General features: G+C 39.8%; 1 protein-coding gene across 1 annotated transcript in view; it reads right to left on the bottom strand.

The window, feature by feature from the left end:
- chrna8 (cholinergic receptor, nicotinic, alpha 8) overlaps positions 1-25777 on the bottom strand; it is a 116707-nt gene that overhangs the window by 52474 nt on the left and 38456 nt on the right. The window contains exon 3 of the mRNA XM_079850503.1: positions 10398-10442. Coding sequence (XP_079706629.1) covers positions 10398-10442 — 45 coding nt within the window. The remainder of the gene's footprint in view (positions 1-10397; positions 10443-25777) is intronic.

Here is a 25777-nt window from a genome sequence, read left to right as displayed (position 1 = left end):
GTGTTCTCGGAGGGGAACAAGGGCTGCCTCGACGACCTTCGTAAAGACGCGAGGAGACAGGGCTAGCCCGAAAGGGAGAACCGCGTACTGGTATGCCTGCCCCTCAAAAGCAAACCGTAGAAACGGTCTGTGTCGAGGTAAAATGGAGACATGGAAGTAGGCGTCCTTCAGGTCGATCGCTGCAAACCAATCCTGTGGCCGCACACACTCGAAAATGCGTTTGGCCGTGAGCATCTTGAACGGCAGCCTGTGAAGGGAGCGGTTCAGGACGCGCAGGTCCAGGATCGGTCGTAACCCACCCGATTTCTTCGGAACAATGAAGTAAGGGCTGTAAAAGCCGGACCTCATTTCGGCTGGAGGGACAATCTCGATCGCACCCTTCGCCAGTAGGGTGGCGACCTCCGCTCTCATGACAGGGGCATTGCCACCGACCATAGTGAAGCGGACTCCGCTGTAGCGGGGAGGAGATCGCGCGAACTGAATCGCGTAGCCGAGCCTGATGGTTCTCGCGACCCAGCGGGACAGTCTGGGAAGCTCTAGCCAGGCTTCCAGAAAGTGCACCAGCGGGGTCATACGAACCACAGACGTACCGTCGGGGGTGCAGCGAGGCGGAATGACCGGCCCAGGCGTGGGTGGCATAGCGGCCCGGTGCGGGGGCACGGTCATTAGCCGCGTCCTGCCAGGGGAGGACCAGCGTCCCACGGGGGCGTGCTCTGGCAGGGGTCTGGCGACAGAGGGGGATGAGAGGAGCGTGGCCCGTGGGCGGCGCGTGCTCTCATCCGCACACTCCGTGTGCTCAGAGATGGGATAGTGAGTTCTTTCTTTAACCATTTTAGGGTGCTGCCCGTCGTGGGACGAGCAGCGGGAATGGGAAAACCAAGTATTCTCCCCCGGCCCTCCACCGGGGGAAGGAGCGGCCCTGCTACCGGCTCCTGTACAGAACTCATCGCCATCTCTGAGCAGCCCGTCTCAGGAGCGCCGCTTAGCCTGGCGTTTAGCGGGGCGCGGGGCGGGAGAGGGCTGTGGCGCCTTCCTACGGCTTCCTCTACGACGCGACCCGGGAGCAGCGGACTGCTGGGGCCGATCGGGAGGGGCGGGAACCGCAGGAGGGCGCCCTCGGCGGCGAGCGGGCTGAGGCACCTGTGCCGACGGCTGCGCCGCCGAAGCAGCGGGCCGCCGGGGCAGGACATGTTTTAAAGCCTCAGTCTGCTTCTGGGCAGTCGAGAACTGCTGGGCAAAATCCTCGACTGCACCGCCGAATAGGCCAGCCTGGGATATGGGGGTGTCGAGGAACCGGGTCCGCTCGGCCTCCCGCATATCAGCCAGGTTTAGCCACAGGTGTCGCTCCTGGACCACCGAAGTGGCCATCACCTGACCCAGCGAGCGTGCGGTCACCTTCGTCGCTCGGAGAGCAAGGTCGGTGGCGGCACGCAACTCATCAAAGAGTGCTGGGTCAGACCTCCCCTCGTGCATATCACGCAACATCTGGGCCTGGTAGACCTGCAGAGTCGCCATGGCATGCAGTGAGGAGGCCGCCAGCCCCGCAGCTCTGTAGGCCTTCGCCACGAGGGTGGAAGAGAACCTACAGGCCTTGGAGGGGTGCTTTGGGTCCCCGCGGGAAGAAGCACTCTGAGGACACAGCTGCATCGCAACAGAGCGTTCAACCTGGGGAACCCCAGTGTACCCTTTGGCGGCCGCCTGATCAAGGGGAGGCAAGGCGGAGGCGGTCGCCGAACGATCACGGGAAGACAATGGTGCCTTCCAGGACCTCGTGACCTCCTCATGCACATCCGGGAAAAAAGGCATTGGGGTTGGCCGCCGACGCGGATCAGCAGCCGCACCCAAAAACCAATCGTCCAGCCGCGAACGAACCGGCCCAGGTGGCGGGGACCACTCAAGACCGATCGCCGCGGCTGCCCGGGAAAGCATGGCCGTCATCTCGGGATCAGACTCGGACAATGCTGGGACACCCGAGGGTGGCAGCACAGCCGAATCCTCACTTCCCGAGGACTCCTGCCCACCTTGTGATGCAGCGATCGACATCACGTCATCCTCTGGAGCGCCGAACGAAACTCGCGGCAAGTCAGAGGACTGTACAGCGGTTTCCACGCGGACACTCGCGGGTTGCACGGGAACAGAGGGAAGTGTGGAGCGTGGAATAGTCGGCGCTTTGTTCCACACTGTAACCCTCAGATCACCCTGGCCGCCAGCCGAAGTACCAGCCCTCTCGGGACCAGTAGATCGGGGTGCGGATGAGGGGACTCTCACATGAAGATCATTGAGTCTCGATCTCAACCGTGCGATGGGCATGTTCCCGCAATGGGAACATGACTCATCCACAAACGCTGCCTTAGCGTGCTCGACACCCAGACACACAAGACAGCGATTGTGCCCATCAGAGTCAGACACGAATAGACCGCAACCAGAAGTGCACGGGCGAGGCATCTTTAAAAAGACGTGCCGCGTGCAATGCTCTTTTGTGAAAGGAGATTTCTCCGCAGAGTGTTGAAGCGACCAGGGAGAGAACACACAAACTCTGGCAAATCACTGCACAGATCAGCAGGGAATGTGCACTCGCTGGAACTCGCTGTCACACCAACACCTGGAGAGAGGCTCGTCTCGAAGAGATGAAGAGATAAACTCAGGATTTGGCTGTGGAGTGAAGTACATCAACTTGGCTCCGAAGCGAAAACATATCTGCATGTTGCCAGCGACTTCCTTATATACCCCCAGGGTGGGGCGGAGTTACGCTATGCAAATTCCGCAGACCCATGGCATTTCTTTGCCATTGGCTCGTGTTTTAATACTCGAAGATGATAGGATTTCTAAGCGAAACCCCATTCGTCGTCATCCGACGTAACTCGGAGTGACAACGAAAGGGAACATGATTTTCTCAGCTTTTTTCTCAAAATGTTGCTTTTTTATGAAACTTAACCACATTCAAGTGTTAATAAAAAAAGAATTCATGAAGCTTGAATAAAAGTTTTTTTAGTTTGTTTGTTTAAAAGCAGAGGGTCCGTTCTTCCTTTTGATATATTGCATGTTCAGATATTCATACAACAAAATATTCTGGGGGCCATGCAACTTTTGTGAAAATGACCAAAAATGTTGGTGCTGGCTGGCAACTTCTTTCAAAAAAGCTGGTGGGGAAAGAGTTAATCACATAACTCCTGTTTTCTGTCCATGAGCTCCCTCTTTTGCTCTGGCTGAAAGGATAACAGTATAGTGAAATGGGAGAGTTCGCTCAAACATCCAATGCTAATTTTTTCAAAAGAAATGTGATGTAAACATATGCTGTTATATCACAATTTTTCTAAATGTGTAAGCCTTTGGACTTAAAAGTACGGTGGCCCAGTAGTGCACAACACAGCAAAATTTAAAAGGCAAACATAAGTTCACAACACAACAAAATTAATCCACAACACAACGGAAATGAGACACAACACAACGGAAAATGTACAACACAACGGAAATAAGCCACATCATTTTAATTAATACAAATTATACGTTTTAACAACTTGGAGGAATTGGCAGACGTTCCCTTAGGCATCATGCGCATCATTCCAGCCCTCTTTCCGTTGTGCTGCGGCATTATTTGGTTGTGTTGTGGCTTATTTCCATTGTGTTGTAGCTTATTTACGGCGGCCGAGAGAGCTCAACGCACAGCATCTGAAGAAAACACATGCAAATAGAAAAACACTCGCAACACATGGGTGCTCCAAATACTCACAACACAACCAAATACAGAAACGCGCTGCAAAAGTTCACAACACCACCATATACAGAAACGCGCTGCAAATAGAACAGAACACAACGGAAATGTTTACAGGGGACCCCAATAAGTGACGAACCTGGCTGGGACAAGATATTTTTAATATTCTCTCATCATTCTGTCCATTGAATGTCTACATAATCAATGACGTTTGTTCTGACATGTCAAGCATGCATGTTTGAGACAGAATATTGAAATAATATATCTTAAATATCCTCATTTGGGTTCTAACGATGAATGAAAGATAAATGGGTATGAAGCAACATGAGGGTTACTCCCTCTCTAAAATATTTTATTATTTTGGTAGAAGACCCTAAACACTTTCCAAAAAAAAAAAAAAATGTGTGTTAGGCACAACTATTATACATTTCATTTGCCCCTCTTTATATCTTGCATTGCCACTTTTCAGGTTCACAGATTGCCATCATTATAAAACAACCTTTCAGCTATTTCTGATCATTTGTTTGTGTGTTTTCACTGATGTACAATTAATTCAGTTCAAACAAGGAAGAAATGATGTTTGTTTCATCCTCACAGATCAGATCAGTCAGGAGGAATGAGGAGTTTCTGTCCCACACATCTCTCTGTGGCTCAGGTGTCCCAGTGTGCTTTAGTGAGCGTATTCCCTGGGGCGCTGCCTCTCTCTGCGGACACACTGGCTTGCTCGGCACTGACATCATGATAGGATCAGGGAATGTGCGCTGCACATATTTTATATACTGGAACACATACTTTGAACATACTATTTCTCCATGTCCAAGAAAAGAACAGATCCACTTTTTTCCCAATGTCACGTGCAGTTTCATGTTTTTAAGCAACACTAAAGAATTACAAGAGTATGAACCAGTTTTATATTATATATTTGTATGGCTTGTGCTGATATTTTTATTCTAATCATCTTATTTTAAAATGTTTAAATAACTTAAAATATTTATATAGTTTAATATAATATTATGTGTGTCTATATTGTACATATGCACGGTGAGGAGGAAAGTTTGAGTGGCCAAAGATTCTCCAAGGATCACAGATGGAGAACTGCAGAGTTTAGTTGAGACTTGGGGCCAGAAAGCCTAGAAAAATTATACTCAAACAACCCCTACATAACCACATGTTGTTTGGGAGGCTTTCAAGAAAAATCATCCTCACTCATCCAAAAACAAATTCCAGCATTTTCAGTTGTCAGACAAGACTGGAACTTCAAAAGGGACCGGATTCTATGGTCAGATGAAACTAAAAAAAAATCTTGGCAAAAGGAGGTCGCAAAAAGTATTTAATAAAACGGTGCCAATAATTCTGGCCATTTCATTGTTTGAATGAAAGATCAAAAGGATAAACATTAAACATTTTTATTTAATAATCTTTTTTAAAGCTTTAGTTCACAAAATGAAAATTCTATCATTATTTACTCACTCTCATGTTGTTCCAAACCCATAAGACTTTCGTTCATCTTCGGAACACAAATTTTTTAAATTTTTGTCTTACGGGTTTAGAACAACATGAGGGTGAGTAATTTATGACAATTTATTTATTTATTTTTTTCATTTTTGGGTGAACTAACCCTTCAAGTCAATATATGGGTGGTCATCTGTGCAAGGTCTGTCTCTAAATCAATTTAGCACTTTGGAAAGCAACTGGTCTGGATGTTGGGTTCATAATCAGAGCAGCTCCTTAGTGGAAAATTTCTTATCCAGCTTAATTTCATGGTTAAGTGCTCAGTTGGCTAAAATCATGCATTATGGCTGATGAGGTCAATAAAGGTGAATTAGAGCCAAGGAATGTTTCAGACAGATAGAAACACGTTTCAGCACCTAAAACTCACTGTTGGCATCAGCCATTTGGAGCCATTTGTGAGCATTTACACATTTATGAACATGTCTCTCATGAAATTTCACACTTGCCTGCTTTTAAGCTGATTATGTGTTTACCAAATATATTTAATATGCTTACGTTTTGCACGTTTAGTGGGCCTGGACATTTTCGCAATTAATTTGGTTTGTAATGTTTCTCATCATGGAAGCTTTCACTCTAGTGAATAATATCCAGATGAGGTTTGCAGAACTCTACTATATTCAAATTCTGACATTATTGCTCATCTTAAAGCACTCTTGGGTGCTGAAAACAGTTTAACAACCTTATGGAAATGTTCATATGCTTTTTTATGATGTTCATTTAAATCATGCAGTGAAATGAATACACATAAGTAATGTATGCAGCTGTGTCTATAATATAATATAATATAATATAATATAATATAATATAATATAATATAATATATTTTTTAATTTCTTCTGAGTTTTGCTTAGAAATATTGTAGAACTGTATTGTTTAAAGTGAAACAAAATATATGCTACAAAAAAGGGGAAGTCTGAAGGAGTGCACCAGAGGATGGCAGCCTTGAACAGATTGTTCCAAATGCAAACAGCTTAATGTAAGTTATCAAGTCAGAAAGGCCATTATAAGTCAAGCTCCCAGACATAGACCTGCTCCTGCTCTGCTCCAAGCTGTTATTTTAGTTGTAAATCTGCCTGATGTGACCAAGGGATGTGACATTAAACCTAGAAGCCATTGAAATGTCATTATCTTGTTGCTCTGAAGTCTGAAACTTTTGTTAGCGTGACCTGCCATGCAACTGGAACAACCTATTTAAATTTCAAATAATTCTGCTGTTGTTTTTGCTTTCCAGGGTGATGTCTGAACAATGAGGACTTGAGGAAGATGTGCCGCTGAGCGGCATAACTGAGCAGGACAGGAAAACATTTGAATTCTCTCTTGTGAAATTAGCATCACCATTCGAGACGCAAGTCTCACCTAAGCATCATCCTAATCTACATCTCTTTCCCTTGACCCCCCATTCCCTGTTCCTTCTCTCTCTCATGCTGAGATCACCTGAAATTCACCTAAAAATCTATATGGTTTAATGTGAACAATTATCATACAACACTATACATGTTTGGTATCATTTGAAATGTCTCAGTGCGACTGGTACAAAGGTCTCATTCTCCACAGAAGTAAACCAAAAGGTAATAAAGTTTTTAAGAGTTTAAAGATAACTTGCTTACAGAAGAGGGTGTCTTCCAGGCAAATGGCATCCTGCTCTCAAAAGGTGTAAACTCTGAATGCAAATTCCCATTGTTAGCAAATGTTTCCATTAGGGATGGGGCCGATCCGATCCAGTATCGGTATCGGGACCCGATACCAGCGTAATTCACGTATCGGATTTTCCCGATCCAACCTGCGGAGATATCCGATATCCATGAGTCATGTCTGCGCTCGCTTTAACGTCTGCTGAAATGACTCCAAAAGTGATTCCCGCCGGCTAGTCTGCTAGCTGGCTGCAAACTGTGGAATGGATTTCCTGAACGGAGGCGCGGCTCAATGAGACACAGAGTTATGAGACACGCCCCCGCTCAGGAAATCTATTCCGCAGTTTGCGGCTAGCCAACAACGTCCGCTGTGTGGATATACTTCACACTGGAAACACCGCAGAGCAAGACAGCAAAATGTAATGTTTGCAAAGCTGTAATTCAGAGTCTTTTGAAGCTTCCTCGCGTCGTACAACACAACGAACGCAATCAAACATTTAAAAAAGCACCACGTTACTGTGCGTTCACACCAAATGCGAATAGCGCGTCAAATTCGCGTCTACCGCGTCTATTTTGAATCCATTCGCGCGTCCAGAGAAAAATTGACGTGCGTAAAAAGCAAAAGTTTGAAACGAAATTGACGCGCGTCTGAGGCAAAATCCGCTTGTTTGTTTGCACGATGTTGACGTTGATCGAGCATTTACTGCATCGGAGCGAGGATCACCCTTCAGATAGTGTGTGTAAGATGTTTAACGTTAACGTTACACTTGCACTTTTCTTATATTTCAAGACGCAAGTATTTGACATTTTGGGAATGTAATAAATATTGACATCATGACAATCAATTTGAAACCCCAGCTGCATATTTGTTTTCAGAATGGGATTTTTCCTGTTAACAGGATTTCCTGTTTTTCTGACCTTATACTTACCTCAAGTTGCCTTTTGGGACATACATGCATGCATACATACGTACATAACATATCATTACTTGCTTGTTGAGAGAAGTTTATTTCAGCATCATATAAAATAAACAATAATGATAATAATAATATTAAAGCAAACACAGCTCTGGTATCGGAATAGTATCGGTATCGGCCGATATCCAAATTCAGGTATCGGGATCGGATCGGAAGTGAAAAAATGTGGATCGGTGCATCCCTAGTTTCCATGTGAAAGAAGTTTCTGTCTCGTTCTGGGTATTTAAAGAAAGAGCACAAGAGGCTCAGGGCGATTTGAAATGAGATCGGCCCATAATGCTGAGTGTCTCCCAGAGCATCATGTATTTCTTAAGTCAGGTACATATTTTACTCTTTATCTCTGAGCATTTGATGTTATTGTATTGATTATCTTTGAACTGATTATGAAATTGGCATGATACAGTACATTGACCTGATATAATAAATTGTTACATTTGATTTTATTCTGAATTACTGTGAAATTATTTGTTTCCGCAAATCTGCGTTCAGGATTAAATACATACTAGATCCCATTTTAGATGGAGCGTGGGGCACATCTGGTGGGATTCAAGATTCCTGACTAACTGCTTGACTTTAAGTTGTTATGCAGTTGCAAATAAGGGGCTAGATAAAAATACTATTGGGGTAATAGCAGCATTTGGAGCGGCATTATCTTAATGTATTAGCCATAACCTCTGGTTATTGTTTGGGCTTTAACTAAGTTGTTATATGGGTGACTGTAGGGGGCTACATGGGTACTTCTTAACAATAGCAAGTTGCGGCATTGTTAAACTGCTTAAGCCATAATCTCCGGTTATCGATCTGGCGAGTTCGTGATTGTGAGATCCACGTAATATTAACGGCTGGCACGAGACTCTCTGAGCGACATACTGTAGATTCCTAATGAATGGGTAAAATATAACGTAAAGAGTTATAATAGAATAATCAAATGTATTGCTAAATGACCAATAAATAAATTTGAGGTCATGATAAAATGGAGTCAGATAAAAGCTGAATTGGAATTAAATTACTTTGCCACCTGAAAAAAACGGTAACACGCAGTAAACCTTCACCCGCTTATCGGAAACTGTCGTTGGACCGATTGGGCAGGCCTTACAGTAGTGAATGAGGGAGAGAAATCATATTGTTCATTTACGATGGCTATAGGAATGAGAAGATTGCCTTTCATACTGTAGAGTTAATTTACTCTAGAAGGCACAATTGTCCAGACAAAATACAGTAAAATACATTTTTTTAGCATGATTTGAGATAATGAAGCAATGCTATTTATTATAATGTGATCAGATTTTATCAACCCAGGCTCATTGAAAAAAAAAACATGCCTGTGGCAACATTACTGTTTACAGCATTACAACATAAATGATATGTTGCTTCTTGCATGTTTCACAACACGTATGCAATGTATGTAAAATACGTGTAGTCATGCAATTTGGTAAAGTGCATGGTTTTAAAGCCTTATTGTACAAGGAACAGTGCAAAAAGTCTGCCCATGTGATCATAATTTGAGCAAAAAGGAATAAAAGTTGTCATTGTTTTACTGCCACTAGTGTTAATTTCAGATGGAAACTGACGTGAATTGCATTGCATGGTATAAGTACTTTTTTGACATTTTGAGTTTTGCAAAAATGTAGACAGAGCCACATTTTTTCAATGAGCCTATGTAGGATTTTATTTCTGATTGTTATTGAAATGTAATCTTGACAAATAGTCAAAACAAATGTGGTCATCCCCAAAAGTAGCTGTGATACTTGGTAAATAGTAAGGAAATACTGTTGCCTGGGACGTTACCGAAATGGCCGCCAAGTTGTTGTTTCCTTAAAGGGACTTTTGACCACACACACTTACGCCGCCTTCACACTGGCAGAAATCAGCTCCGATACGGCTTCGAAACGACCGGAAGTCATTCATTTCCTATAGAGATTCGCAGACCGCATGCGAATGGGTCCGATCCGGGTCCGAACAGTGCGGTGCGAAAAAAATTGTGTCAGTTGGTCATCCGGATGCGTTCAAAAAATTGAACTCTTGCGAAAGGCTACGGACGGTTCCTATCCGACAATTCCAGCGGAAGTTAGCGTTGCTATGGTAGCCTACTGATAAACAAACATTAATTCTTAACTTTTAATAAAATAAATAATGATTTTATAACGATAAGTTGTCATGTCATTTTTTTATTTTCATGATTTTATAACGTTATTAGGACAGTTAATACAATTAAAAGCCCTATATACCACTATATCACATTTAGCCGACCTGACATGTCAACGTCCTGGGCAACTTTCCTCCACGCAGCAGCCTTCCGATTAATGTCTCTATAACCCTCATCAGAGAGATCATACAGAATTGTTCATTCTGACACTGACAAAATCAACCGTTCTAATCTCTCCGCCATTTTTGTTCTTCGCTTCCGAAGCTTCCGACGCTTCCGATGCTTTTCAACGGTGTAGTACGACGTCCGCTGGGGGCATATTGCGTATTACGGAGCTGATTTCAACCGCCAGTGTGAAGGCGGCGTTACTCATACATGCACAATGCATGAGTACAAAAGGAAAGTAAGTAGAAACTCACCAGCTGTAGCCAGGCGTTGGTTATTAAAACCTGATTTTTTTCATCCTGGGGCAGAGAAAAAGGAGAGAAAAAGAGATTCAGTATCAAATGAGGACATAAATGAAGGATTACTTCAAATTGAACAGCTCCTTTCTGCTTCTATAATCTCAACCCTTTTTATGAACAAAGACTTTTATTCCTTTTTTGGCCTCTGTGTACCATTCGCTCTCTATCTCTCTCTTTCTCACACGCACAAATGCAGACTTTGCCTTTTGGAGCATTTGAGATAAGGCCAACAAACCCCAGCTATGACACTCAATGAATAGGAGCAATCAAACCTTAAAGCAGTTTCACAATGTGACAATCACCATTACAATACAGATCTCATAGTAAACCTCTTGGGATTTAAAGCTTCCCTTCAACATGCATCGATCGGTGTCAAAATCTCTCTGTGTTTATTTGAGCTCAAGAACATTCATGTTGGTTTTATTCAGAGAAGTGTCAGCTCTGATTTCCTCACATTTCATTCAGTTTGGACCAGGGATGATCTACAATGTCATCAATTTCTCATGTTTTTACCCTTTGATATTCTTGTTTCTGGCTTCATCTATAGTTCAGAAAGTAACTGAGCGATAAGAGCAGACAGCATAAGCTTCAGACAGGTTCAAGTGTCAGCACAGTTTATTAGGGCTGTGTATCACCAACAATGTCACGATACGATACGCATCACGATACTAAAGCCACGATACGATACGTATCACGATATGGATCAATTTGGAATTTCAGAGTTTAGTAACAGTAATATATGTTTATTGTATAACCAGTGTTATAACAGTTGTGATCACTGAAAAACTATTTAGTTTTTGTCATTAAAAAAACGAAGAGTTAAATGAAATAAAAAACACAAAAAAGCTTAAAATGGCTCTTCCTTAATACAATAGAATAAAGAGAGCCTACCAATAAAGAGAGAACTTTTTGAATAGGTCTAGCACTAGTATTCAGAAATAGGCTACTAGAAACTGAATAAAGTAATCAAATGCAAAATAACACTGGGTAGTATTTTAGTCCTGACTAAATTAAATACATAGGCTATTAATCCAAATTCTTCAAATTAAAACTATCTTTTGTTGTTTTGACAACAATATTAATGACAGACACATATGGCGTCTGTCCCTTTAAGAGCTAACGTTAGTGCACGGATCCTGATTTCATTATACTGTCCCATCATGCGTTTTATGCTGAAGACATAACCGACTGTGTTTAGAGGATACTCAACAAGACCGAAATGTTTGACATAATTTTGCGTGTTTTTGTTTGTTAAAGTGATATAATCCGCGAAAAATAACTTTTGTTACTCGCAAGCTGTTTGTGAGCGCGTCGAGTATAAACGCCTCATCCGTTTGGGGAGGTGCGCGTGCAGGCAGTGGAGACTCGCGCTGTGGAGCCAGGCGAAAGTACAAACAAGGCTTCACGCTCTTTGTGAAATTGCGTCTCGCAGAAAGTTTTAAAATGACTGATCTGATTGTATAGTCTGTGTGGATTAATTTACTCATACAATCTACATGCTAAAGTGCAGGAATGATTAAAATTAATCGCAATACCCGCGCCGAAATTCGAGCCCTGAATTGGCTACATAAGCACAACAGTATCGATACGGCAGCTGCTGTATCGATACGCGCATCGTCAGGAGTTCATGACGATGTATCGTTGTATCGATATTCTGAGCACAGCCCTACAGTTTATACACAATATCAAAGATATAGAATAAATAAGAGTATAAAAAAGAAGAAGAGCTATCTCATTTAAGCGAGTTTATAGAGTGAGTTTCACTAACAAAAAAGTACTGTGGTATTGCCATGTAGGCCTGTATATTACTAGTAATACCATGGATTTTGTTACAATAGTACTGTATTAGATTAGGCTACCATGTAAATATTATAGTATATCAATATGTTAATCATACAGTACCACGGTATATATCAAAGTACCATTGTACTCCATTGTACCACGGTATATATCAAAGTACTCATTCACAAATGATTGTGAAATAATGATTATGTTAAAACACAACCAACACCATCAGATCACCTTTTCTCTTTGTTCATCTGGCTGTCATAACTCAGGTACAGCAGCCAATCAAAATGTAAAGTCAATGATTCAAGGTCAAGAGCCCAACTAAAACAAACACTGATCACCATAATGGTGACTTAAAATTACAGTTTTCTCATTCAGTGATTCTGCTTGTTAACATCAGGTGTCTTCAATGTTGGCAATAAAAAAAAAATTTGTTGTAAATTTTACTCATTTTAAATGGTTAACTTTTAAGGAATTAATTTGATTAATTATTACTCAATTCTAATTTGTTAAATTTAATTAATAATATTGCTTGTAATCTGTTGCCACAATTTTATTGATTAGATATAGCGTATTCATTTTTACAGTGTGTGAGCATGTAAGACATGTCTCTGCAGCACATTTAACATTCACGAAATAACCCCCATAGCAGATCTATACAGGTGGAGCTGGGGAAGGTGGAGAGTTTCTGAAAATGCGCTGCAGACTGCTAACAGAAAACGCTACCAAAATGTTGTGCCGCAGCTTATTGGCTGCTGATGCAAAAGTAACCGATCAGCTGCACTATGTAGATAACAACGTGATCATGACCAAATTGAGTTAAAGATCCTATCAGCCTGCGCCATCTAGAGTATCATGCCAGAACTTGGTATTTCTGTCATGACAGCTCTGGGAGAGATTGCCATGGTAATGGAAATGGTAATGTTAATATACTTGGTCATGAGAAAAGTGCAAAGCCCTCCACTTCCCAAATATTTTGTCCAGATTATTTACAGGCTGTACCGCCAATGCCAAATAAAGCTGCACAGTTGCACAGCTTTTCCCATCCGCTCTAGATTTGGAGTATAGTGCACAGTTGTGCAACAATAGTACTGATGCAGATGAACAGATGCACAGGGTAATGGGAGAAATAGACAATTCAAACCAATATATGTGTACTGCTGAGTGAGAAAACAAGCTGCTGCATAGACAGACATGCATATATTTGTGCATATGAATGAACATAGACAGGACGAGATAGGACAAACACTCCCCAAACAAGCAGATCCACCCCAAGAACCATAAGACTGCATGTTTTAATATCTATGCGTGTATGGGCTACCGTGCCGCAGGGACGGACTGGGGCTAAAAAACAGCCCTGGACTTTTTCCCAAATAGGCCCATCATCCGGCCATTCGCCTAGCCGTGTGCGACAGACACTAGCCAGGATGTCCTGATACGAATGTCACTGGCTACAGAAACCCCAAATTACACAAACTTATGTAATTATAAAACATATAGTTACTATACCAGGGGTCTCCAACCTTTTTGTGTGCGAGGGCTACCTCAAGGGATAAAATAATCTAGAAGGAATTTTTATTTGTTATACTCCAATATTTATTATACATAACATGGTGAAGCTTTTTTTACTTTTCAGCATCATATGGGAAATAATAAAATATCTTGATATTCTGGTTCAGACTTACAAGCGTTTAAAAAAAAAAAAAATTCCTGAAAAATTATGAAAATATTTATTGATTTTTTTGTTGATTTTCTATAAACCTATTTTATGTGTTATCAAAAACAGTAGCCAAACATTTAGTATAAATATAAATGAATAAATAAATAAATAAATAAAAATAAACTGCCATAACTTCTAAACAAAACATTACTGCATTAGGCCTACATTTAATACATTTATGACTATATTAATATAACAGCATTTTAAATATGAATACAGGCACATTTCTGCCAAAAAAGTTTGTTTTACTAAAGTTAATTCATAAGTTTTGGTGTGAAATGTCTTCTAGCTGGTTTGTTCTCGGAACAGTTTCGCCTGTTTTTTGTTTATTTTTTTGCGTCAATATGTTGAGAATATCAGCGCTGTTTCATCTGGCTTTTTACAAGCTTAAATCACATAGTCATTTCATTTGTGGGTTTATAATAGAGATAGAGAATTCTGCGCTGAATTTAAATGCTTCTCAGAAAGAGAAGCGCAGCTCTGTGTAATAGCCTAATGTTCGCGTGATCGAGATCAGCCCGCACAGCTGCTTTGTCCGCGATCGCTGTTTTTTGGGCCGAGCTGATAATGCGCTGCTCAGATCAAACAAGTTTTGTTCCGCTTTTTGAGCGTTGCCATTTGATGTTTCTCATACGCAACGCAAATGACAGCGTATAATCAAAGAGAGTTGGGTAATTTTGTAGAGGCAAAAATTCAAACTGAAACGTTTAGTTGAAAAGGTCGCAAAATTATACCATTTATTCGAAGTCTGGAACCCCGACGGCAAGTTGGGGCTATTTATAGAATGTGTTTAGCGGCAACTCACAGGCACCACGTTGGAGACCACTGCTATTCAAATATAATGTAAGCAAATTTAAAAGTGCAGCCTTATAAAACTAACTTTCTGTCAGTGGCTAGTAGGCCGACTCTTCTTCCTCAGTTGTTGTTTTTTACACGTAGCATATAAGTGATCATATTAGTGCCCCTGCTGTTGGCTGTTCATATTGCTTTATTATTTTTTTTTTTTTTTTTTTTTTTTTTTGTGCCGACGGCCCTCGGTTGGACGGCCGTTCTGGACTTTTCCAGAACGCACAGATTGTCAGTCCGTCCCTGCCGTGCCGGATTAACACTAGTGGCCTATGACTATGTGTGCTTGGGCTACCATGCCTTGTGGCTTAGTTCTATAAATGCTCACTATGTGTTCTCATTAACAATATATATTATAAGCTGATAGAGATAAGAAACCCAGCAACCACCTGAGCAAGTATCATAATTAAATAATTTGATGTATCATTGACATAATCCTTATACTCTTATTGATAAGTGAAAAGGCTGCTGAGACGATAAAGAAAGTCAGGATGCATAGCTAATGAAAACACTGCCCTTGGAAATAAATGAATGCATCATTAGAGTTACAGCTAAACATGGTAACCCTGTTAACAGCCCGAATGGTTATTTCACTTTAACCTTTTCTCATATCCGTAGCTTAAATGGCGTATCCTTAGCAATGACATACAATAGACTGCTTGCTGCTGCATAAACACAATTGCATAAACACTACAACTTATATGCTTATAATCACGCCACAAACTGTTAAAGGGGGGGTGAAATGCTATTTCATGCATACTGAGTTTTTTACACTGGTAAAGAGTTGGATTCCCATGCTAAACATGGACAAAGTTTCAAAAACTAAGTTGTACGTTTGAAGGAGTATTTTTGTTCCAAAAATACTCCTTCCGGGTTGTCACAAGTTTCGGAAAGTTTTTTTCGAGTATGGCTCTGTCTTACGTAAGATAGGGCGGAATTTCCTTATATGGGTCCTAAGGGCACTTCTCCGGTAAGATCGCGGCCGCGCGCGCACTCGTAGACTAGAGCAAGAGAGTGAAAGCAGTTCGCCATCAAAGCGCCCTGCCCGGCTTTTGGGAAGTCAATGTCACCAAAGAAGTGTGTTTTTGGTTGCCAGGGCAAGACAACCCTGCACAGATTCCCAAAGAACCCAGCGTTAAGGCACCCGTGGATGGAGTTTGTTTTCCTGAGCATAAACGGAGTTGTGTAAGACTGTTGTTCCCTGCATTTCGACGATGATTGTTTTATAAACAAAGCCCATATCGACGGATTTGCAGATCGTCTAATGCTTAAGGATCGAGCAGTCACAATGATAAAGGTTTGCGGTCGTGCGTTGGAACCGGACGGTGAGTAAAACTGTTTGTTGAACAAATGTCTCTGTGTGTTGTCACTAGCTTGGCGCGTTAGCACAGCTAAGCTTTGCCCACAGGGCCCGCCCCCAGCCGCTCGGTTTTTTCCGGAAAGACTCGGTACAGCCTATCTTTCTGTTAAAAATTTAATAAAACAAAAGACTTTTTGGAGATATGAAGGATGCAATATTACTCTATAGGTACTCAAGATTAACAGGAGATTGAGTGAAAATGAGCATTTCACCCCCCCTTTAAACATAACGCTTAGATTAATCGGTTATATTTGCTCATTTAATAAGCAAACTATGCAATATGCGAGATATGGAAAGAGTGTTCACTTATTTTAGATGTTGATTTCAGATACTTTTTTGAAAGCGCTCTGCAGACTGCTAACAGCAACACTACCAATTTGAAAGTTGAGCCGTAGCTGATGCAACAGCAACCAGTCAGCTGCACCATAAAACGATGTGATCACTACCAAATTCAGTTCCATCAGAGCATGGTATTTCATTAACATGAGCTAATGAACAATACTTCTACAGCATAGAGCATGTTCATTTATTAACATTAACAAAAAAATGCTGTAAGAATATATTGATGGTTAGTTAGTTAGTTAATGCTTTAACAAATGTTAGCAAATGAGACCGTATTGTAAAGTGTTTGACTGGAGTAATGGCAGATTATCAGAGGAATAAATTAAATAAATAAATATTAAAATAAAAACAGATAATTATTGCAACAGTTAAAATATAATATTTCACAATAATACTGTTTTAATGTATTTTGATGAAATAAATTCAGCCATTTGAAGTAAAGTACTGCTGAAAAGGAAGTTGACAAACAGTTTTTCTGTTGATCTTGAATTTCAGTTCAAATATTTCCTTTAAGGCTCTTATGATTATTCATGCTGAAGAGGAACCTGTGCTTGCTTTCTGCCTCCAGTCCCTCTGTCAATGAGTTTTCTGTTTAATGCGCAAAAGATGTCTGTTTTGGCAACTACAGAGTGGACGCATTAATCATTTGGTTCCTAGGACATTCACGAGACAGTTATTAAAATACACCAACTCAAACATGTTTTTTTTAAAAATGGGTTTTTAAATTGTGGTTCAGAAGATGACAAATGCTTGTGTATCTGCAGAAAAAAATAAATAAAAATCTGCACATAAACTACATACATTTATTTAAGTATTTATACATATGTTTACACAGGCTTAAGATTAGTATTTGTGCTGCATCTTTCAAAGACATTTATGTCCACCACAGTTGTCTTTTGGACTTTTTTTTTTCTCAGAATTGCGAGTTATGAACTCGCTATTGCGAGAAATAAAGCCAGAATTTTAAGATATAAATTTGCAAATGCAAGAAATAAAGTCAAAATTGCACTATATAAACTCACAATTGCGAGAATTTATTTCTCACAATTCTAAAATAAAAAGTTGCAATTGCCTAAAGACTTTTATTCCGTGGCAGAATATAAGCTTCCATGGATATTTATATTTATATTTATATGGATACTTTTTATTTGTCAGAAAAAGTAGGCTACTTTTGTTAAAACTACAGATTTTGGTTATAGTACTTTTTATTTTATTTTATTATTTTATTAAGTTTATTTATTTTTGTGCTTATAGGAAAATTAATCCTGGAGCCTGTAATTATTTCAAGACTATTTGATGTTTGAATAAAAAACCTATTTGACAAAAAAAAAAAAAAAAAAAAAAAAAAAAAACCTACAGATTGAATTTTTGAATTCCTACACACAGTCAGATCAACAGAAATTGAAGTTCTTGGCAAAAGGGAACGCCATAGCCCCCTTTCTTTTCCTCTGTTTTCTTTAGTCATATAGCACAAATTGTTCAATGTTTTGTACTTGTTTCTTCTTCATAGACAGACAAGTTTCATGAAAAGCCTATCTTGTCAGTGTATATTCCCCTTTAAAGTAGAAAAACTTGCATCATCACAAGAAATATTAACTGTCAATTTTTCAGTCACTCGACCTTTCTAGATATTATTATAATAATTTCCTATAGTGCAGTGATGAAATCAAAGAAAGTTATTTAATTTTGGAAAAGTCTATGTTTATTATAGATTATTTTTATTTTCAGCAATTGAGGGAAGAGTATACAGTTAAATACATTTATTATAAGTAGTTAAAATAAATTATCAGACTTTTTTATTTTTTGTTTATAATTTTTTTTAGCATGCCTCAATTTTAGGGCCACTGAATGTCATGTATTTCTACTATTTTTGTTCACGATGTTGATTCTCACTCTTGGAAACAACGCTTTGTTGTTTTTTCCCTTCTTTTTCTTTATTATTAAATTACTATTCTTGGCCTGTCTGCTGAAACTCTGTCACTTGAAAGAATGAATGCCTCTTGCTCTTGGGTTCAGCGAGTAAAAGACTCTTTGTTAAGCCATCTTTATATAAGGTCCCCACACAAGGTTAGAAATTTCTCTATATATCCTGTCAAAACCTGAGAGCGAGAGAGAGAGAGAGCGAAAGAGAGAGAGAGGTACACCCTAAAATTTACACCCGTAAACATGACACATCAGTTGCCTGTTTGATCTTTTGTTTTGTTTTTCTCTGCTGAGTATCTATCATTTACTTTTTTTTTCTTGTTCTCGCTCTGTTTCTTCTTATTTTCCTTCCTTCTGTCTCTTTCTTTGACACACTAAAGTCCCTGTTGTTTTCTGCTCCTGCAGAAGAAAGTGATCACAACGTGTTGTCTGTGAAGGATAAACTGAGGGCTTGTGACATGCAATCAACGTAAGACAGGGAGGATGATAAGAGTGTTATAAGAGTGCCAGCACAATCCTGACCAAAATGTCATCTGTACGGCTCTTGTCTCACAGAGCCAGACATTTAACTAGTGACACATTATAAGTACTAAATGCTTTCTCAAATTTAATTAAATTGACAACATAGGTTTTGTTTTTGTTACAATTAATCCTTTTTTAAAATTAAAGTTGACCTTAAAATCATTAAAAAAAAGTTGAGTATCAGTTACTAAAAATAATTAAAAAAGTATAAAATGAAAAAATTCCTTTTGACATTGAAAATGTCGTTTGACTATGGTTGTTGTATTTTTGTGTTTTGTAATTGTGTTTTGTGTGAACACTCAGTTGTGGATGATTATGAGTGTCCTTCTGGTGAACTGTTGAATTAAAGAAATTTCGGCAGCCTATATTTGCAGTCATGTTTTGCATATACATACTGTGTACTTATTGTAGTAATGACAATAACTGGGTAATAACTAGGTACTAACCCTGAACCTACCCCTAAACCTAACCTTAACCCATATTGTTACCTTACATTACTTACAGTACGAGCCGACGAATAACGAGTAACGAGCCGAAGAGAGCACATGTCACTCCTCTCCTCACAAAATTGCACTGGTTGCCAGTTGCTGCTCGCATCAAATTCAAGTCACTGACATTTACCTACAGAACATCCACTGGCTCTGCTCCCTTTTACTTAAACTCATTACTTAGGACTTATGTGCCATCCAGAAACTTGCGCTCTGCAAGCGAACAACGTCTTGTGGTGCCATCTCAAAGAGGCACAAAATCTCTTTCTCGGACCTTTACCATGACTGTTCCCTGCTGGTAGAATGATCCGCCTAACTCAACCAGAGCGGCTGAGTCCATAGCCACTTTCAAGAAACGGCTGAAGACGCTTCTTTTTCGACAGCACTTGATACAGTAATACTAACACTTTCTCTTCTATTCTATTCTATTCTGTTCTATAAAAAAAAAAACATTATTAACATTTACTGCATTAGATTAAACTGATAAGGGTCATAGCACTTGCATATTGTTGTCCTACTGTTAGTTTAACTGCTTCTATTGTTCTCATTTGTTAGTCGCTTTGGATAAAAGTGTCTGCTAAATGAATAAATGTAAATGTAAATGGGTAAGTACACTGTAAGTACATTGAAAGTGCACATAATGTAAAATAAAGTGCAACTGTAATTTCACTCTATATAAATGTTTTACAAAAAATACAGTTGGATGTGCTACGCAGAATGGCATGGGGAAGTCCTTGGAAATGTGTGTAGAATTCAATCAGATTGTCTGTCCATCTAAAATAAATAAGTACCCATAAATTCACAGCCATTAAGAGGAAAACAATCCTGCTGTGGAAATCTAATTTACTTTCTATTAAGTTCCTCAGACAACCCCCTCAATATCTTTCAAAGAATTGATTCCACCAATCTCATAAACCTTCATTTCTAATGATTAGTGGATTTGAAGCTTAATGTACATTGTAGCTACAGTAGCTGCCCAGTACTGTACATTGTAAACAGAAGTGTATTTCCTGGCAAACTAATAAACCTACACAATGACTTTTAGACTGTGTTCCAGCTAGCCAATCAGATTTGAAAAGCACATTTTCAGCCAGTCTTGTCCTTCACAAAACACCTTCACAAAAAGAGCATCTCCACTCCATTCCATGCTACTGCAAGTGTCGGCCCCCCGTCACAGTGTGGCGGGCTGCCCGAAGCCGGTCTTGGGAAGCCATTCCGGGCATGTCGAATTGGGTTTTAGAAACAATAAAATGGGGATACTCGCTCCATATTTGCTCGCAGACATCAACTTGGGGTTCAGAATCAACTTGAAATTTCAAGTTTCAAGTTGAATTTATTTATAAAGCACATTTTTTATCAGCTAAATACAAATCCTAAATATACACACTTAAGATGATACACACTAATATAATTTACACATTTAAGAAAGAAAAAAAAGAGAGAGAAAAAAAAAATTGATACACCAGAGAAAACAAATACGTTATTAAAAGAGACTTAAAAATTGTCAGGGAAGGCGCCACTCTGATCTCTTTGGGCAGGTTGTTCCATAACCGTGGCCCAACCACAGAAAACGCTCGATCCCCTCTACGTTTGAGTCGTGAGTGTGGGACTAGAAGGAGGTTTTGGTCACTTGATCTTAAGCTTCTGGAAGGGGTATAGGAATGCAGCAATTCTGATAAGTAGATGCTCCTGCATGGTTTTGCAGACATTTATATACAAATAAAATAATCTTAAAATCAATTCTATACTGAATAGGCAGCCAGTAAAAATCTCTTAGAATTGGAGTGATGTGATCATATGTACGACTTTTGTGAATAAATCTTGCAGCAGCATTTTGGACCAGTTGAAGGCGAGCAATTTGTGACTTGGAAATACCCCAATACAATGAGTTGCAGTAATCTAAATGAGAAGTAATAAAAGCATGAACAGCCATTTCTATTGTTTTGTCAGTTAGGAAGTGCTTAATTTCAGACAAAAGATGGAGCTGATAAAAAATTACTGAAGATAATTGTTTGTCAAGTTTTAAAGGCTCATCTAAAAGGACACCCAAATGTGTAGATCTAAAGGCAGATTAGCTCCTCAAATCGATGCTGGTGGTCTTAAAATTATCAGTGGGGCCAAAAATTATCACCTCAGTTTTATCTTCATTTAAAGATAAAAAGTTTTGAGCAAGCCAAGATTTAACCTCGTCTAAGCACAATTAAAGAGAAGTTAATGCAGACGGATCATTTCTCTTGATAGGTAAATATATTTGGGTGTCATCCACTGATGGGCAGTAACGCGTTAGAAGTAACGCGTTACTGTAATCCGATTACTTTTTTCAAGTAACGAGTAAAGTAAGGGATTACAATTGCAAAAACAGTAATTAGATTACTGTTACTTCCCCGTAAGCAGGTTGCGTTACTGCGTTATACTGCGAGACTGTCTCGCGACGTGAGCCGTGACTCGTGAGTGACAATGACATGAGCGCCGCGAAGTCAGTGGTAAACACTATGGCAAGCGATCGCGTTCAAAAGTCTTTAAACGAAACGCGTGAATTTTGACGCGTCAACACGCATCGTTTGTCCGTGTTCAGACGTCATGTTTATTCATGAACGATGTCGTAATGGTAAACTGTATGCACGTGCAAACATCATACGTTATATTTGTTCATGAGGGATAATGCATTGGTACGTTGTGAGTGATGTCAGTCTTATGTCATGATTTGTCATGCCTTTTAAGTTGTTCGTTTAACGTTCTTTCCCAAGGTAGAAAAGTCAACAGCTCTAAGAATGGGTCTTTTATTTTAGCAAACTGCCAAAAAACCTTTTCAGACTGTGTGCAGCTGAACCAAGAAAAACTTAAGATTGCATGGAGCTGATAAGCATGAATGGCAGAAGAAAAAGACTGCAATTAAAAAACAAATCAAGAGAAAATTATTTTAATGCAAGCAATAAAAAACTGCACACATCAGCTGTGGAATAAAAGAAAAGAAATGCATGATCAACTAGATTAAGGCAAACTCCTGTCTTAATGTAAACCCTGTCCACCACCCCCAAAGGTTTCACAAAGTTATTCTTGCTACTGTAACTCATGGCTTCCTAAAGCCAGGTTTATGGGTAAACAAATTAATAATATTAAAAAATATATACCAGGGCTCAACATTTAAGCTTTTCATTTGTCCTTCAGTCGGTCATTCACTTGTCCGAGTAAAAACATTTGTTAGAACAGGAAAAAAATTAGATTTTTTTGTGTGTGTTGTAAATATAATTTATTCCGAATCAGTATTCTCATCAGTTCAGTCAGCTTTAACATATATAAATCGGCATATTTATGATATTGTAACCTTTATAAAGGGCATTTTTCCCTAATCGTTTGCTTCATCTTTGATTTAAAATTCTTAGATTTGATCAATAAATTACAATAGAATAATAAGATGCTAAAGGGCTGTTACCAATCAAATAAACTGCAATAAATAATGTAATGAGATTATTTAAAATATTTTTTGAATATACAAATAAGAAATATTATTTATGCATAGAAATAATATTTATAAACCGCCAGTAGGAGACGGCAGGCGACCATCTTAATGAGTGAGTCATTGATGCAATGTGTATAAAGTTAAAATACTGAAACTAATAAAACAAGTTTTAAAAAAGAATGTTTCATTTAATTCAATTTTAGATGATGGAATATGCAGAAAGAATATAATTAAGCAGAAAGGTATATTGCTTTATAGCGTATTCATTTCGTGCATCATGTTTTTGAAAAGTAACTAGTAAAGTAACTAGTAAAGTAACTAATTACTTTTGAAAATAAGTAATCAGTAAAGTAACTGGATTACTTTCTTGGAGAAGTAATCAGTAATCAGTAACTAATTACTTTTTCCAAGTAACTTGACCAACACTGGACGTGAAGGACTATAATGCGTTAAGAGCTCGCTCAAGTACTGGGGAGCAAAACCATTTAGTGCTTTGTAAGTAATCAGCAATATTTTAAAATGTATACGTTGTTTAATAGGGAACCAATGCAGTGTTGACAGAACTGGGCTAATATGGTCATACTTCCTGGTTCTGGTAAGAACTCGAGCTGCTGCGTTTTGGACCAGCTATAATTTGTTTATTAAGCATGCAGGGCAACCACCCATAATAGCATTACAATAATCTAGCCTTGATGTCATGAACGCATGGCCTAATTGTTCCACATTTGTCAATGAGAGCATATGACGTAATTTATGCCACAGGAGAGGTGAGTGACAGAAGAGGAGAAATTACCTATCTTGGTCTTACTCGTGGCACCACTCTGGCAGAACCAGCCGTGGTTCCCTGGAATGGTCCAGATGCTCCCTTTGAGAAGGGACCTCCTTTCCCAAGCAAAAGGGTCAATCTGTCATCCCCAACCCGAGCTGTGGAGCCTCCACCTATGGCCTCTCGACGGGAACTTCCAAGCCTCCCCTGGAAGGTCATGAGCACAATCTCGGAAGCTAGGGCACCTTCTAACAGGAGCCCGGCTTATAGACCCCATTTCCTGTGCGATCGAGCCCACTCTCTTTTTTCTTCAGGAGCTGTTGGATGGTGGACGCATTCAGTCCACTTTCAAAGTATACAGTATGTTTACAGTATGTTTACAGTTTTCTGGACATTCTAACTCCTTGACTCTAGTAGCCTGCCTGGGGCCCTCCTCACTGAGTGCCCCTGGGCTCCGGCTTCACAGGACAGCGTTATGCAGCCGTTCCCATAGCAAGAGAGAGAAAATCTCTCACACAATGCAACTGAAACCTTTTCGAAAGGGAACTCTGTGGATACTGACGTAACCATGGTTCCCTGAGATGACAGGAACGAGCATTGCGTGTCATGCCATGCTACTGCACATATGCACAAGTCGGCACTGTCGATTCTCTGCTCCAGTCAAGAAAATCTGACTAGATGGCCGTTTCAGTGCGACTTATATGGGCAGTCGACCCTGCCCATTCTGGCGGACTGAAAGGCCATTTGTCTGTGAAATTCACAGACTTGAACCAATCAGGCTTCAGTATTCTGAGAAAACAGAGTTTCTCCATAGCAAGAGAGAGAAAATCTCTCATGCAATGCTCGTTCCTGTTATCTCAGGGAACCGAGGTTACGTCAGTAACCGGAACATTTCACTGTATTACATGAGGAAAATAAGCTTTTAATAATAAGTCAAATCATTAATTGTACTTTTGTGCAATTTTGTACTTTAAGGTACATGGGAAATTTTATGAGTGTAGATTTTAGGAGTAGTGTAGGAGTGCAGGTGCAGCCAGTCAGTACTCTGGTGATTGTGAACGAGTGGGCGGGTCCTGGTGATTGAGTGATGATTGGGGCTGTGACGGTGTGGCTGACTCTGTGACAAAAGGCGGTGGGCTATTTGTCTGAGGGGTTGTTATCATCACCATTGAACATGTGGTTGAATTGTTAACCCATCATCTGCAGATAACAACACTCAGCATACAAAACTCAACAACGGTGACAACAAATATTTTAGGTCACACTCTGAACATTATAAAATAAATAGCTTAAAACAACAACAGGATCAGCAAAGAAAGCCAGCAAGATAACAGAAAACCACACTATGTGTTCATGCCACATTGCATGCTGGGAAACTTCTGTAAGTGTCAGCACATTTCTGTGAACACTATTATAGTTAATCTGTCAATACATAAGAGATCACTGTAATGCAAATAATCATTGTGATTCTACCTTACCCTACTCTAAGTCTTGTATCAGTGTACAGTATGCATACTATAAATTGTTTTTATTTCTTTTATATCTGCATATCCAGAAAGTTAGCATATTTAAGATGAGTTCATCATGAGTTCATAAGCTGCTTATTTAGTGCTGATTTTGTAGATAGCTGTAGAGTAACATCATGACTCACTCATTTACCTGTTCAGGCTTCATGAAACTTCACAGTCAATAACATCTGTGAGTTTAACTAGTCTGGGGTGCGTTTCCCAAAAGCATCGTTAGCCAACTATGGTCGCAAGTTCTGTCGTTCTCAGCATAGTTCAACGACTCTGTGTTTCCCGAAACCATCGTTGCAACGAACATTCGCAAACAGCATCGCAAAGTTGTGTGGTTGGAACGACAGCTCTCGACTTGTGGTTAAAAACATAGTTTCTAGTTTGGATGAAATGTGGACTTAATAAATCTTTATCTTGAGCTAAACAGGCAAGCCGACATTCAGTACAACCTGTGTCTTTTATTTAGAATACATACAAATGTCATTTACGTCTTTTAGTTTGTCTAGAGATTTGAAGCACCGTTATTGAAGACTGCGCATGTGCAAATGTGCTCTATGTAAGAACGAGCCTATGATTGAATCTGGAAATAAAGCAAAATAACTG

The sequence above is a fragment of the Squalius cephalus genome (genome assembly GCF_949319135.1).
Source record: "Squalius cephalus genome assembly, chromosome: 2".
Classification (NCBI taxonomy): Eukaryota; Metazoa; Chordata; class Actinopteri; order Cypriniformes; family Leuciscidae; genus Squalius; species Squalius cephalus.
Note: the sequence above shows the minus strand (reverse complement) of the source record. Positions and strands in the feature narration are given on the sequence as shown.